This window comes from Silurus meridionalis, chromosome 9 (assembly GCF_014805685.1).
Source record: "Silurus meridionalis isolate SWU-2019-XX chromosome 9, ASM1480568v1, whole genome shotgun sequence".
Taxonomy (NCBI): Eukaryota; Metazoa; Chordata; class Actinopteri; order Siluriformes; family Siluridae; genus Silurus; species Silurus meridionalis.
In genome coordinates, this window is record NC_060892.1 from 17966490 (window position 1) to 17983989 (window position 17500).

General features: G+C 39.7%; 1 protein-coding gene across 1 annotated transcript in view; it reads right to left on the reverse strand.

Moving 5' to 3' along the window:
- rras2 (RAS related 2) overlaps positions 1–17500 on the reverse strand; it is a 36289-nt gene that overhangs the window by 11051 nt on the left and 7738 nt on the right. The window contains exon 2 of the mRNA XM_046857413.1: positions 3420–3507. Within this exon, the coding sequence (XP_046713369.1) occupies positions 3420–3507 (88 nt within the window). The remainder of the gene's footprint in view (positions 1–3419; positions 3508–17500) is intronic.

Sequence of the window (17500 nt, forward strand, 5' to 3'; positions counted from 1 at the left end):
TTATTTATTTGTCTGTTTTATATATATATATATATATATATATATATATATATATATATATATATATATATATATATATACTCACTCCAGTGGCAGACCTTCAGGGCCAGCAAGACCTTCTCTGATGGCCTAAAATGAGAATCACTAGCTTTCTGTTTTAATATATTTCTGTCAGTAAATATTTCCTCTCAAGGTTTCTTCCTAAAGCCATTTCTGGGAGTTTTTTCTTGCCACAGTCAGCACAGGTTTGCTCATTAGGGACAAACTTACAATTTTTTGGAACAAACTTATACATTCTTTATTACTGCTTTATCCCTGTAAAGCTGCTTTGAGACAATATCCATTGTTAAACGTGCTATACAAATAAAAATAAATTTAATTAGATATGTATGAAATAATTTCCCATAGTCTATCCTCTTCATTTCATAGTTTTTCTTTCGGGTGCACTGCAGCAAGTAATGTCTGTTTAGGTTAGAGTTTCTATCCAATCAGATTTCAGCCGTCACATCACATGTCATCATCAACGGGAATCTGTCTGCCTTGATCTTTCACCGTCAGCACTGCGGGCTCTTGCAGCTTACTGTTCATGCTGCTTGAAGGCTGTTGCTTTAAGCAATTATATTGTGAGTTTGTGACACTGATGCCATCTGGAAAGCATCTGATCGGCATTTCCATGTCCTTTGATTGAAGGGTACTAGTCAGAGCTCACAAACCACATCTGTAGCCACCTGCACAAGCTCAAATATATTCACGTGGATTTAATAGCTGTTTTTTTACAAGACGGACTTCCAAGAAAAGCTGGACATCGCAAGTAAAGGTCAGCCAACACGGTTCAAAACAGTTGTTAAGCTTTTTCATGAACTACTTATTCCTGTATGTATACTACTTGTGTTTTCTTTCTCGTAGAACTTGCACAAAACACACAAGTTCCCTTCATTTTACAGAAAACCCGGAGTTGTTTTAAAAGGTTAATATTGGATGCCTTTGTTAGATGATGATGTATGTTTGTGATGCAGCTGTGGCTGCAGTGAAAGGAGACTTGTTAAATTGTGTTCAATTGGTATCTTGCTTTAGTAATGGCATCCATTCTCACTGTAAGAAAATACCTGTCTGTAATACTGCGTTTCTCTATAATATTAATGGTTTCTATTATAATTGTATTAATTGATTCAGGCAGTGCACTACTGAAATCCTAGGTGTGAAATGCATGGGCCACTATTGTAATTATCTGTTTACAGTCAAATTAGCATCAATAGCTTTTTTTTCTTCTCAGCATGCAGTGTGTAATGTCTCTGAACATTAATAGACTACATCAAAAAACAACCACGGATTCACCCAGACAGTACCACGTTTCAATTCTGCCTGAACTGAACACAGAAGCAATCCCTGATGAGATGACCCTGTTACTGGCATGCTGCTGCGTGGTTCCAGTAACACCTGACGTGCATGTGTGTGTGTGTGTGTGTGTGTGTGTGTGTGCGTGTGTGTGTGTTTGTGTGTAGAACACTCTCAAGGTTTTGGAGCTGCAGTAAGAAACACGTGACAGTTTGTATTTCCCTCTCTGTGTGACTGCTGCAAGTCAGTTTATTAAGAGCTGAATTTTCACTCAACCTGTGAGGTTGTGGTATAACGCACGCACGCATGCACACACGCACACATTCACGCACACACGCACGCATACACACACGCGCATGCTCACACACTCGTGTTACAGAGCTGAGAGACAAGGTTACTGAGTTTAATCAATGCTGTCTGCATTTTCATGTCCACAGAGAGCTGCTTTTGGGAAAGAGACAGATTCCAGACACAGCTCCAGCGGAATAATGAATTTCATCCTCGACGTGGCTCAAACGCTCACGCTCCCACATCACTGTGCTGCGCCGTGCCTTTTAATCAAACAACGAAAAGACATAAGAGCTATTTTTCATTGTCGCCGAAAGGATGCACGGAGTGCCGAGTCGTTATGTAGTGGAAATCCGTTGGAGTGAGTTTAGTGGCTCGTTGAAGCAACACTACAATAGAAACATTGACAGGTTTTATTTTTATTTTTTATTAGTACATTTTGATATTTAATCATCTACAGCCCCTGACAAAGGGATACCTACTGTGATGTGGAAAAGTATTTGCCCCTTCCTGATTTTTGATTTATTTATTTTTTGCATATTTTGTCAGACATAAATGATTCAGATCATCAAGCAAATTTCAATATCACACAAAGATAACCAGAGTGAATACAGTATTTCAGTGATTTCGTTTATTTAGGAAAACAAAGCTTAAACCTGCCTGGCTCTATGTAAAAAAGTAATTGCCTCCCAAACCTAACAACTGGTTGTGCCACCCTTGCAATCAAGTGTTTGTGATAACTGACAATGAGTTTTTCACATCGTTTACAACCTGTTTAAAATCATGCCACGGCAACTCAATTGGCCACACCAAAACCTTATTTTTTTTAGCCATTCAGAGGTAGATTCGCTGGTGTGATTTGCAGTTCAGATCACAGAGCTTGAGTTCATGAACTGAACGCTGAACCTTCAGGATTTTCTGGTAAAGTGCAGAATTTATGGTTCCATTAATTATGGCAAGTCATCTAGGTGCTGAAGCTTCAAAGCAGCCTCAGACATCACACCACCACCATGTTTCACTGTTATGTTGTTCTATTTATGTAATGCTGTGTTTTAGATGCAACCGGATGCACACCTTCCAAAAGTTTCAACTTTTGTCTCATCAGTCAACAGAATATTTGTCCAAATGTCTTGGAGATAATCAAGATGTTTTTTGGCAAATAAGCCTTTTTGTACTCTTTGGTCAGCAGTGGCTTTTGCCTTTGAACTCTCCTATGGATGCCATTTTTTAACTGAGGCAAGTAAGTTCAAATGTTGTTCTGGGTTTTTTGTGTGTAATACACACACTTCATACACAAATACACACTACACGTGCTGTATTGTACACACAGTACACACAGTGCACAAACACAGTACACATGGTGTAATATATATACACACTGTACACACACTCTATGCAAGCTGTAACACTCTATAAGCACAGTGCAATAAAAAAACTATACACACACACACACACACACACACACACACACACACACAACTATACATACAGAGTAACACACATTCTGTACGCATAAAGTAATACACACATACACTGTACACACACTGTAATACCCATACACATGATTTAAAAAACAAACAATGTAATAAAGTAAAAAATATATAAACTATACACACACTGTACACACAATGTAACACACACGCGCTGTGAAGACTTGTGGAGACTTTTTTACTAACAGATGAGGCGGCTGTGGTGTAACAGGAACAGCTCGCTCAAATTTGTGCCCATGTTTAGTCTTTATGTGTTTGTGTTTAGTGTGTTTGTGTTTGTGTTTGTGTGTGCGCATGTGTACTCACTGTCAAGCCGTGCCGGTCTCTCATCGATCACACACTGCTTAGTGTATGAGTCCTCAATCGTGGGATCATAATCAGTGACAAAGTAGGACTGAAGAGCAGAGAGAGAGAGAGAGAGAGAGAGAGAGAGAGAGAGAGAGAGAGAGAGAGAGAGAGAGAGAGAGAGAGAACAGAAGCACAATTTAGAAAAAAATGTAACTCTTAACATGCATAAGACACCTTTACACAACGGGGAGAATCATGAACACACCCGTTGATCAAATTAATAAAAAAAATAAAAAAATAAAACATGATTAAGAACTAACTATATAATAGTATTAAATGCTTCATACATTAAATTCATAATTTTCTAAACTGTGCAAATAAATAAACAAACAAGTTTATATCATGTGATAAAATGTCCCCCAAGCTCTTGATGACCTGCAAGTCACTAAATGAGGGATTACTGACAACAAAGACGTGTTTAAAGAACAGAAAAACTGACTCTTGTGTTTGTGGGGTAAACAGTGAAAAGTCTCATGTGTCAACAGAGGCACAGATCACATCGACACTCTGTGTCCCGGAGATCAGGACACTCAGCTTTCACCTCCGCTGTCCCCCCATCACCCACCCAAGCACACACACATACAAAATCCAACTTCCACTCCCTATATCTAAAAACATAGCACTGAAGCTTAACTGAAACATTCTCCATATTTCCCAGCATCACTGAGAGGAAATCTCACTTCCCCCTGCCGCATTTTAAACACACCCCGAGTGAATTTGTTTGCATTGCATACATTCCACTGGGAAGAAAAGCAGATAGAGAGAGAGAGAGAGAGAGAGAGAGAGAGAGAGAGAGAGAGAGAGAGGTGTAAATGTGTGTGTATGTCTCTCTCTCTTTTTCTCTCTCTCTCTCCCTATTTCTCTACATTTATCATTTCCTCGCTCTAGAACACGTGTACACAGACGTTCTCTGTATGCAGTGTGTAAACATCCACATTACATCCACTCGGACATTTTTAGTAAGCCAACAGCAGTGTACACACACACACACACACACACACACACACACACACACACACACACAAAACATGGTTATGTAGTTTAGGATATGAAGAGAAACAATATGATGATGAAAAGTGCTTTAAAACACACACACGGTCACCCACACACTTATAAAGGGCAAGTTTTATACAAATAATTATAATAATATTATTACATCATACTGAAATATCAGATGTTATTTATTTTTTAAGTGACTTAGTGAATTGAAACAGTCCACCCTGCAAAATATTCACCCTTCGCCCACCCTGTGCCTGTCAACCCACACAAATTGAGTTTGTGAGTAGCTCCGCCCCAACACCTAAACACTTTTTTAAATGGAAAAAATATCACAAAAAAATTATTAAAAATGGTGTGTGTGTGTGTGTGTGTGTGTGTGTGTGCATGTTTTATAATCTAACTCTGATTGACTGAACCGCTTTTTATGACATCGTCAAATTATTTCTATCCATATCCGAAACTACATTACCATGTTGTGTGTGTGTGTGTGTGTGTGTGTGTGTGTGTGTGTGTGTGTGTGTGTGTGTGTGTGTAAGAGAGATAGAATGAAAATGAAAAAGAGAAAGATAGAGAGACTTGGTGCTAGTAAACAAGGGTCACTGACTAAAGAGCATTTGCCAGTTTCCATGACAACGGTGTGAGTGTGATGGAAAGGAAAGTGAGGCAGGCCGTCCTCTCCAAGCGGAAAAGTGAAAAAGTCCAGAAGGAAGCTCCACCCACACCACATGGCAGTCAGCCAGCAAGGCATTCTGGGTAACCATTATGTCACAGGGAAGACATTCCCATCCACCCAGTCCACACACACACACTGACTGAATGGTGACTTCTGAATCCACTTAGTTCTCTCACTTACATCGTTCTCCCTTCGAGAATTAACCTGCACTCTTCCTTATTGCGCGTGCACACACACACACACACACACACACACACACACAGCTGTGGCTCCAGATGTGCAGGCTGCTCATCGACACACCCGTCTGCGTAATTAGATCGAACAGTACTGCAGTGTTACAGTGGATTATTCTGGATGGTACATGGCGTCCTGTTTGAGATTATTATCAGTGAAGCGTGCACTGTACACGTCCATGCGAACGAGCTGTTACTATGGAAACCAGAGCGTATCGGAACGAGCGCATTAATAGTAAACCTGCACTAGTGTCAGACATGCTGTTATAAAGAACTCATCAACAACTGACCAATCAGAGTCCAGGATTTAAAGAGTGGCATAAAAACAAAGAAATAAAAAACTCAGGCAGAAAACACACACTACATGTACACAATGTGTGTGTGAGTTATTTCCTCTCAGGTCACGGACCTTTCTCAGCTGTTTGTCATTTTCGGTGTGTGTGCGTGTGCGTGTGTGTGTGTGTGTGGGTTTTTGCATGCAGGTTTGTGGACAGAAGCTGTATTTAGCTGACAGGTGTATGGCTCTAAGTCAGGGTCAAGAGTTAAAGCCACACACACACACACACACACACACACACACAGAAACACACACACACACACACACAAACACACACAGCTCCGTGCTCATACACACTGAAAGTGACATATTTAGCAGAGAATTGGGATAAAAAATAAAATAAAATACAGATGAAGTTGTTTACCTTTAATAACTCATGTTTACATGTTCAGCCTTCCTGTGTCTCTCTTTACAACATATTTAGAATTTCCCAGATTAGAATCAGATCAAACAGACCTGATAGGAGAACTCAATCCATGATCTTAATCATCGCAAAAGTTTTTTATTGGAAACTTTTTGGAAATATAGCATTGTGCTAGCCTGATAGACGCTATATCCAGCTGTATATGCTAGCACTTAAACTCTGTATAGTGCTTTACTAGCTTTGTAAATTGTGCATAGAAGCTCTGGGCTCGTACGACACCTATATGTTCATTTTGTTTGAACATATTCATCATTCATTCACTGTGAGACAGCAAGTTCTTTTATGTTTTTTATTCATCTCAATGCTAGTTCTTTAGTATTTTATATTTCTAATACATTTGCATGAAGGAGATTAATCATAGGTCTTGTGTCTTTGGTTGATGCTCCAGTCCTCACCTCACACTGATACAACCAGGTGTTGAGATGCCAGAGTTGTGCTTAAAGAGGGACATTAATTCATTAATGGTAAAAGGGGCTTTTTACTTGTTAAATGTACGTTATAACATAGTGAGATTCTTTGTTTGCGTTTTCCAGCGATGTTAAGAAGCTGGGGTCAGAGCGCAGGGTCAGCCATGATACAGCGCCCCTGGAGCACTGAGGGGTATGGCACTGCAACAGGGCCCAAAAGTGGCAGTTAGGTGATACTGGGCTTAAACCCTCAACCTTCCAAGTAGAACCCAGAGCCTTAACCACTGAGCTACCAGTTCATATGAGATGTGAAAAGCAGGAAGATAGATGTGATAGATAGATGTGTAGTCCAATTCTTGGGAATTTTTACAGATACACCGATACACACATACCCAGAAAAAGTCTTGATAAGTAATTAATTTACATCAAACAGTGTGGTGTGTGAAGAAAAAGAGAAAATACATTTCTGGAAAATATTCAGAAACACAGGTGCTGGGACACGTTCCAAAAGAAACAAAACATAAAAAATTCCTCAAAACCCACTGTGTTTGACATCAGGTGTAAACATATACAAGGGAGAAGTAGCTTAGTGGTTAAGCTGTTGGCCTTCTGATCAGAAGTTCAAATCCCAGCACCACTAATCTGCCTCTGATGTGCCCTTTAACAAGGCCTTTAACCCTCAACTGCTCAGGGTGTAAATGAGATAATTGTAAGTCACTCTGGATAATGGCCTATGCCAAATGCTATAAATGTGAGTGTACATGATAATAACACTCTTATATTACGCAGCAAAGTCTGAACATCAGCCGCTGGACACAAGACCCTGCTGAAAAAGATCATATCACTCATAGTAAAGGAGATGAATAAAGATCTGTTTTTATGTCCGTTTGCGTGCCATCTGTTCCGGGATGTGGGAGCATGATTAAACAACGGATGTTGATGGATGATGTCAGTGGATGACAAGTGGGATGTGAACACACTCATACACCGAGCTCCTGAACATGTTACGCAGCATGACTATGCTTCCTGGAAGCTCCTCATGAGATCACTATTCACTGTAAAGTACAACGGGGTGAATGTGGAGCGTTTAGCATTAAGGAGTCTTGTGCTAGATAGCTTAGCTCATGGCAACACTAGAGAAGCTGGTGGTGAGTTAAGTCGCTAGTTAAACATGCTAATTATCTAGTGATTATCAGCATAATTACTATAATGAAGTACAGATACAAACAGGGCATGTTTTGGGGGTTAGTATTCACAAAGACCTGTGATAAACACATTAATTAACCTGCAGTCATTTTGTTTCAACTCATGTGTCTCTGCTGAACTTCACCAGACTCAGTTCACACATCGTCTCATCTACCTGCAGACACGCCCACTATTCCCATGAGCTCATGCTCAGGGCGGAAAGGTCAGGGATTTAACAATAACAATATGAAGCTGGAGAGCGAAGACCTAAGACCAGCTGAATGCTGATTTACCTCAGGAAAAACGTCTCTCTCTGAGACAATCCTCAAACACGGGACGGCGAACACAGAAACAAACCTTCAAACCTCTTTGTCTTCTCCTTCTCCAGTGTGTGAGAAGAAACCTGAGTAGTCCTGGCTACTTTCCAGACAAAGATCTTGTGGAGTAACTCAAACTAGAAACACTATTTATTATAATACAGCCTCTGATTAGTCAGGAAACACGGTACATAGTAACACACACACCATCACACACACACACACACACACACACACACACACACACACAGACAGAAGAGCTTTACACACACCCCGACACACACACCAGCATCTCATATACAGGACACTGCAGTGTGTGTAAACTGCTCAAAGCCTGAAGATACCTGAAGATCACGTGTTCACGTGCCAAGAGCATGGATCTGTACATACTAAAATATTTTGCATGTTCCAGTCCTGATCATAGAAGATCTCAGGAAACAAGCGCTGATCTGATCCGTGTGTGAGACAAAATAAGCTGTGTAAGAAAGTAACGTGACTGGTCTATGAGAATAATTATACAAATGCCATTAAGCACAGAGTCAGTGTAGAAATTAAATGAGGTTTCTGTGTGTGTGTGTGTGTGTGTGTGTGTGTGTGTGTGTGTGTGTGTGTGTGTGTATTGTGTTTGTAAGATGTGTGTGAATAAAAACTTCACTCCCTGATACAATGCTGCATGTGTCAAAGATGTGGAGGTGTTGTGATGGAACATGAAAGTAATTCTGGTGAGACAAGTCATTAAAGGAATTTAGCAGGAAGTTCCATGTGAATCGGGTTCTTCACGAGCTCCAGGTAGAAGTCTATGTTGATGAGAACCAGAATGAATTTTTTCACTGTCTCGTTTCTTTAACAGAAACTGATGATTCCCAGGAAAGAAAACTATGAATTGTTCATATTTATTGAATAATTTTCATAAAACTCATTTTTAACACAAAAACAGTTAAGCGAGAAAATTAAAAGAAGACAAAAGTCTGTAGACTGAAGTGATTGAGGAATGAAGAAGCTGGAGGCTGATTAGGTCCTCATGAGAACATGCCGAACGTGAGTGAAACAGTGTTCTGAAAAGTGAGCGATGTGGAATTTGTTCTTCATCAAGTCTTATAGGTTTCACCTATAAAAAAAAGTGAATATGAGCATCTCAGTAAAATACTGTCTAATAGTTTCAATGTTTTAATCCCACAGTCTGAACCTTAGTTCTGAATAAATGACCGTCAATTGCTGTGAATTGTGAAGGTGAAGTTTTGGAGTAAATGGAGTTCAGGAGGAGCTGCAGGTAAACGATGTACATCATCACTTCAAACAGCCTGCCTATAACCCTAAAGCACAAAGGCATGGTTCCTACTGAGATTAAAGGAGTGAGAGGGTTACTGAAAGACCTCCAGCTCTGTTCCTGCAGACCCAGTGGCATTAACCTTCAATCGTTTGTGCCCAAAGAGCAGCTGAAACCAAACAACAGTTCCTCTTAGAACTCACCTGGAGGCCTGAAAAAAAGAGTCACGTCCACTGATAACATCACACTGATCCCATTAGTGACTGATTACATCGCTGCACAATTGACTAATAACATGCCCATTCTACTTACTGGGCACATGGCTAACAAAATCACTGACTGTTTACATGACCATTCTACTGTTCGATCACCTGACCTCACCACTGACTAATCTCCTAATTACATGACCACACCATGGACTGGAAACATGGCCACTTTACTCTCTTGTCAATTGTCCACACTACTGACTTGTCACATGACCACACCAATGACTGATCACATCACAACATTACTGACTGATCACATGGCTATGGTACTGGTTGATGACATCGCCAGTCCAAAGACTGATCACATGACCATGCCACTTACTGATTACACGGCCACACCATTGACAGATAACAGGGCCAGTCTACTGACTGATCACATGGCCCCATCACTGGTTGATCACATGACCAGGCTGCTGACTAATTACATGGCCACTAGAGCCTGTATTTAACATTTCTAGAGAAATGCTCTATATATTGATGGGGAACTTCCCTGTGTGTGAGCAGCATCTAAAAAGACACACACAGGGTACAATTTACACTTTTTTTTTTCTATTCTGCTTTCTCATGTGATGTTCTTAGAAATGCCACCAAACCACAGACACCTCATTACACCTGACCGGAGTAGTGTGCATGTTGCTCTAGCTATTAATAGCTTTACAGTCAATTCTGTTTTAGACTTTTTTGTATAACAGCGGTTTCCACTAAACATCTACAAAACCAGAACTCTGTCTTGAATACAAGAAATATGAGGAGGTGTTCCTCTCAGTAACAGAACTGTTCTGTTCCTCTGTTCCTGAACTTCCCCTATCATGATCATGCCTTTGGGGAAGGTGAATAAAGTCATGTGATGGTGGTCAACTATGCCATTTGTGTGTGTGTGTGTGTGTGTGTGTGTGTGTGTGTGTGTGTGTGTGTGTGTGTGTGCGTGTGTTTGTTATTTGTTATTATTGTATTTAACAGACACTCTATGCCATATTATGAATTTCTTGGTGAATTTCTGGACTGAGCCTCATGCCTGCTTGTTTCTTAAGACAAGGCACCAATTGTTGGATACTTTAATATTGATTTTAATAATCAAGCAGCTGTGTCCATACTACATTCAGCAGGGATTAATCAGAATGTAAAAAAAGTGGTCATTTTCATATTGGTAGCCACACTCTTGACCTTCTCGCTACATTTTTCTGAATGTATTTTCTGTTTCATCATATGCAGCAGTAAAATACCTGTAGATAATACTGATATAGCTTTCTTTCATCTGAAAAGGTTTGCTAAGATAAGATATATGCCATTACATGATGCGTTTGTTGATGATGTTCCTGTTTTTGTTAGATATGATTATTATAACGCCTGTGCTTTCTGACTCTCTGTGCCTGAGCTCCTCTTCTGAGAAATTAGATCAAATCAAATGAAAATTGGATGAGGTCATGCGTTAGCAGATATTCAGGATCTAGGATGTGGAGTGAGAGAAAGTCAGGAACATATTCTCCTGATGACACACAATCAAGTATTTAACATTCATCCAAAAAACCTATAGAGTACTGCATTCAGACTCTTTTACGTGCTCAGAAGGAGGACTGCTTTGTTCCAGATTTAACTGATATTCAGATGAATGCGCTCTGCACTTGGCCTTGTGACAGAAACGCAGCTCTGTTACCGTTTTAGGCCTCGGAGCACTCATACAGCACAAACCCTATTACAGCGCCAGACTGAGCCTCATAAATAAGCAGTAATGGCCTCCGAGTCACAGCAGAGTGGCTGTCCTTACAAGACCTCCACTGTGAAACCAAGACAAGAAAAGATACAGGTACAGGCTTAATGAAGACAGAAGGTGGTATGATATGAAGACAGTAAGTGGTACAGTCTGAATGAAGATAACAGGTGGTATAGTCTGAATTATGACAGAAGATAATACAGTTCGAATAAGGCCAGGAGATAATACAGTCTAACTGAATACAGTAGATAATACAGATGATCCAAAAGAAAACAGGAGATAATACAAACGGAATGAAAACAGGAGATGGTATGGTCTGAATAAAGAAGGATTTGGTATGATCTGAATGAAGACAGGAGATGCTACAGTCCAAATAAAACGCGGAAATGTTACAGTCTGGATGAGAAAGGAGGTCAGACAGTATGAATAAGGTTATTCAGTTCGAATAAGACAGGAGATGGTACGGTCCATCTCCTAATATGAGCTCATATGACTTCAGTGAATTGTTTTGTTATGAACACTGCATTTTCAGTTCATTTCCTGCAAACACTAGAAGATTCCTCTGTGAGATCTCAGTGGTGAAGCAGTTCTAAACATCCACATGGTGTGAAGTGTTTTCTTCCTTAGAAGTTTGAAACGGATGAACAGACACCTCCTTCATCCAGAGAGCGAGGTTCTGATCTACACTGCCCTTCTACAGCTGCTGGGATTCAGCACAAAATTCAGCTCAGTTCAAACCAAAACATATATATAGTTTTAGTCTTTTCCGCTCTCTCTCTCTCTCTCTCTCTCTCTCTCTCTCTCTCTCTCTCTCTCTCTTTTTCTTTCTCAGAATGTGTGTAAGAACAAATGCTGATCATAAAGTGTCTCCTGAAGCAGTTTCTTTATAAAGAGCATCTAAGGAAAGTAGATTTATTCACTCAGTTGCTGAAATTGTACTTTTATTACAGGTACAGCTCAGTGACACCTGATTGGCCATAAGGCCACTGCTAGAATTTCACCTCATGGTGAACAGCAACAGGAAAACTAAGCACAAGATATATAAGGTTTCTCTTTGCTGTTGTTTGGTACTGATGAAGTGCAGGATGAAGAAAGTTAGTGTTCAGTTGCATATTTACTGCAACAGAACTGATCCGTGAGAGAAATCCTGGAAAACCTATGTGTGTGTGTGTGTGTGTGTGTGTGTGAGTGTGTGTCTATAAGAGTCTGATCATCTGATCTACAGCTTAAACAAAGCACACAGTGAGGCAGTATCTCTAAAACATGTATCTGAAAGCGATCAAACAGAGCAACTCTGAGACCTGCTGTCATCATTAGCATTATTGTTAGCATTAGCATGCTTCTGTCATAAAGCTGCCATGTGACTGTTCTCGTCCTCGAGCAAACTAGACTTGATGAAAACCTGCTTTGTGTCATTGCTCTAAGTGTTAGGGAACTCTGATCTAGTCTTATCCATTAAAAGCCACAACTAATCTAAAATATACTGGAATAATGTTCAAAGACTAAAAATATATATTTTTAAATGTATTTTGAAAATTACAGCTCCCTCTGCTTATCATCATCTCAGAAGAAGCACACATCTAACATCAAAGCACAGAAATCTCAGAATCAGAGTTTTATAGAGACGTTTTACAGGGGAAAAAATTACACAATTTATTTTATTAAACAGATACAGGTTTCACCATCCTTTACAACCCCATCCTTAACTCGTCCATTCACTCCTCCATCCTTCATTCCTCCATTCTTCAGTTCCAAAACCTTTACTTCTCTCTTTGCCACACCATCATTTACTCTTCCACCTTTCACTCCTCCATTATTCACTTCTCCTTCCTTCAATCCTCCATTCTATACTTTCCTGTCTTTTACTCCTCCATCCTTCATTTCTATATTATCCACTTCCCAGTCCTTTACTTCTCCATTCTCCGTTTACTCCTCTCTTTGCCACAATATCCTTCATTCCTCTACCCTTCACTCCTCCATTGTCCAGTTCTCCATTTTTCATGTCTCTCCAATATTCACACTATTCTTCACTCCTTCATCCTTACATACTATATATATATATATATATATATATATATATATATATATATATATATATATATATATATATAGTATAATTGTATTATATAGTATAATTGTGTGTTTATCAACGCACAATAAATGCAGCGTGCATTTCTGTTTGACTGTTTTATTAAAAATATAAATAAATAAATATATACTGTAAGGGGGCAAAATTAAAACCTTCAATGCAACACAACATTTATTTACGACGTCCTTTCTTTACTCAGGTAAAAAAAAATAATAATCCACCACCAAAGTAATTTTTATTCCCTAAACATTTGTTTTACTGATGCGCAAGTCTCAAATCGAGCACCAAAATCCAGCATGGTGCACACATACTTTAAAACATTTGCAGGAATATTTTGTCTTCATGCTCTATGTCAGTTTGGTTTCACTAATAATAAACATACATTTGCATAAAGCATCCATATTTGTCCATGCCCATGTTTGTTGTTGCCCGAGTATCAAAAACTTGAAAAGTAAAAATGTAAGGTACATTTAGAACAGATGAAAATCAGCAATTACCTTGCAATTAATCGTGAGTTAACTCAAGACAATCATGCGATTAATCACAGTTAAATATTTTAATCAATTGACAGCTCGCTCTCTCTCTCTCTCTCTCTCTCTCTGTATATATATACAGGGAGTGCAGAATTATTAGGCAAATGAGTATTTTGACCACATCATCCTCATTATGCATGTTGTCTTACTCCAAGCTGTATAGGCTGGAAAGCCTACTACCAATTAAGCATATTAGGTGATGTGCATCTCTGTAATGAGAAGGGGTGTGGTCTAATGACATCAACACCCTATATCAGGTGTGCATAATTATTAGGCAACTTCCTTTCCTTTGGCAAAATGGGTCAAAAGAAGGACTTGACAGGCTCAGAAAATTCAAAAATAGTGAGATATATTGCAGAGGGATGCAGCAGTCTTAAAATAGCCAAGCTTCTGAGCGTGATCATCGAACAATCAAGCGTTTCATTCAAAATAGTCGACAGGGTCGCAAGAAGCGTGTGGAAAAACCAAGGCGCAAAATAACTGCCCGTGAACTGAGAAAAGTCAAGCGTGCAGCTGCCAAGATGCCACTTGCCACCAGTTTGGCCATATTTCAGAGCTGCAACATCACTGGGTGCCCAAAAGCACAAGGTGTGCAATACTCAGAGACATGGCCAAGGTAAGAAAGGCAGAAAGTCGACCACCACTGAACAAGACACACAAGCTGAAACGTCAAGACTGGGCCAAGAAATATCTCAAGACTGATTTTCTAAGGTTTTATGGACTGATGAAATGAGAGTGAGTCTTGATGGGCCAGATGGATGGGCCCGTGGCTGGATTGGTAAAGGGCAGAGAGCTCCAGTCCGACTCAGGCGCCAGCAAGGTGGAGGTGGAGTACTGGTTTGGGCTGGTATCATCAAAGATGAGCTTGTGGGGCCTTTTCGGGTTGAGGATGGAGTCAAGCTGAACTCCCAGTCCTACTGCCAGTTTCTGGAAGACACCTTCTTCAAGCAGTGGTACAGGAAGAAGTCTGCATCCTTCAAGAAAAACATGATTTTCATGCAGGACAATGCTCCATCACACCGTCCAAGTACTCCACAGCGTGGCTGGCAAGAAAGGGTATAAAAGAAGAAAATCTAATGATATGGCCTCCTTGTTCACCTGATCTGAACCCCATTGAGAACCTGTGGTCCATCATCAAATGTGCGATTTACAAGGAGGAAAACAGTACACCTCTCTGAACAGTGTCTGGGAGGCTGTGGTTGCTGCTGCAATGTTGATGGTGAACAGATCAAAACACTGACAGAATCCATGGATGGCAGGCTTTTGAGTGTCCTTGCAAAGAAAGGTGGCTATATTGGTCACTGATTTGTTTTGTTTGGTTTTGAATGTCAGAAATGTATATTTGTGAATGTTGAGATGTTATATTGGTTTCACTGGTAAAAATAAATAATTGAAATGGGTATGAATTTGTTTTTTGTTAAGTTGCCTAATAATTATGCACAGTAATAGTCACCTGCACACACAGATATCCCCCTAAAATAGCTAAAACTAAAAACTACTTCCAAAAATATTCAGCTTTGATATTAATGAGTTTTTTGTGTTCATTGAGAACATGGTTGTTGTTCAAATTAAATCCTCAAATAAAATTAATCCTCAAAAATACAACTTGCCTAATAATTCTGCACTCCTGTATATATATATATATATATATATATATATATATATATATATGTGTGTGTGTGTTTTTCCACTTAAATTTTGAGTGTGATTTAAAGTCCAGACCTCCATGGGTTAATAAATGTAATTTTCATTGATAACTTTTGTGTGATTTTGTTGATATAGACCTCCTTACTCTACATTAGTATGGGACATTAACATTTTTGTTGCTGAATGAGCACAAATACACTCCAAATTTTCATGGAACACCTTACCAAAAAAGTGGAGGATATTATAAGAGTAAATGTTGAATAGGAAGTTTAAAAAGCACATGCAAATCTTATGGTCAGGTGTCCACAAACGTTTGTTCATATCGTGTAGTTCAGTGTGTGTGTGAGTGAGAGAGAGTGTGTGTGAAGATGTTATTAGATTGATGTGACCATCTAGAGACGTACCAGCGCCATTTGGATCCCACCTCATGCAGAGTTTGGACACTGGACCTCTTTGAATGTTTAAAGGCTCTGACAGGAGAAGCTGGTGTTGGATCTGTGATGATCGCAAATGTTGAGCTATTTTATAAGTTGCTCAGTAGCTCCTGGTTCTATAAACTCAAATGACTGTAAAAGACTGTAGAAAGATCATTACTCATAATCTTACACTCTAGTGCTCATGTTAGTTCTCACTCTCCAGTGTTCTGTATTGTTTAATGATTTATGATCACACTCTTGATATCACCCAAATGAGGATGGGTTCCCCTTTTGAGTCTGGTTCCTCTCAAGGTTTCTTCCTCATAACATCTAAGGGTGTTTTTCCTCGCCACAGTCGCCATGGCTGCTCATCAGGGATAAATAAAATCGTTCACCTTAATTTTTTAATTCTGTTAAGCTGCTTTGAGACAATGTCCGTTGTGAAAAGCGCTATAGAAATAAACCTGACTTGACTTGACTATTTGTATATTCTTACACAGTTAATTTAAATCAATCCGCCAAACGTGAGAAGCTGTTTTTTGAGTATATATTGCGCAACAAATATATCTTTTTTTTTTAAGTGTTTTTGGCTGTAAAAGACGTTAGTGTGATGGTGGAGGTGTGAGCTCGGTGTGCACATCAGACGAGTAAACAGGATATCTTAGACGCAGACACACTGAGCACACCAAAGCCACAAGATGCAGGAGGCAAACGCAGACGAGAGACCAACGTGGGTGTAGCGAACACACAGCACGTAAACACGCCTTGTGGAAAGTATGTCCTCATGCACACACACACACGACACATTGTACACACACTACATCCTTCACACACATCTTTCCTTTTCTCCTGACACACATGCACACTAAAGAGATAGCAGTGTGCAGCCCAAATCCTTCACATCAGTAAACACGGAACCCGTTCGCATCCTTCCAATGTACTGACTGAGCGCAGAAGTGCAGGAGCTGCGCGTCCTATTTCCAAGAAAGTTCACCAAGCCCTGGAGAGCAGAGTGTGTATCCGGTACAAAGCTGTGTATGAACACTGGGGTGTACAGGAAGTAAATCCACAACAATGGAGTTAGGCTTTAAGGCCTACGTCGAGGTTCAGGACTAATGGAGTATTTTTAAACACGTGGGTGGAGACCCTATTTCACAATCACTGTTTAGGAAGTTCTGCTTTTTCCCCAACCACACAGTGTTTTAGCACATGCCCCCATACACTACAGCTTCAGTAAAACTATGGCTGTGTTCCAAATCAAATGTTTCACCAAATGCTTCACTCTGTAAATCTATCAAAACTTCCACCTATTCTATTTATCCTAATAGTATTTGTATTGAAAAATGCATAATTTTACATACACACACACACACACACACACACACACACACACACACACATATACACATAAACAATTCTGAGAGTTCACCAAGAAAGCGATCATCACTATAGTGGTTCTTATGGTGAGAATCTGAAGATGATCAGCAGCTTCATTGCAAAGTGCTATGATGTAACGTATACTCACCAAAAGAGCT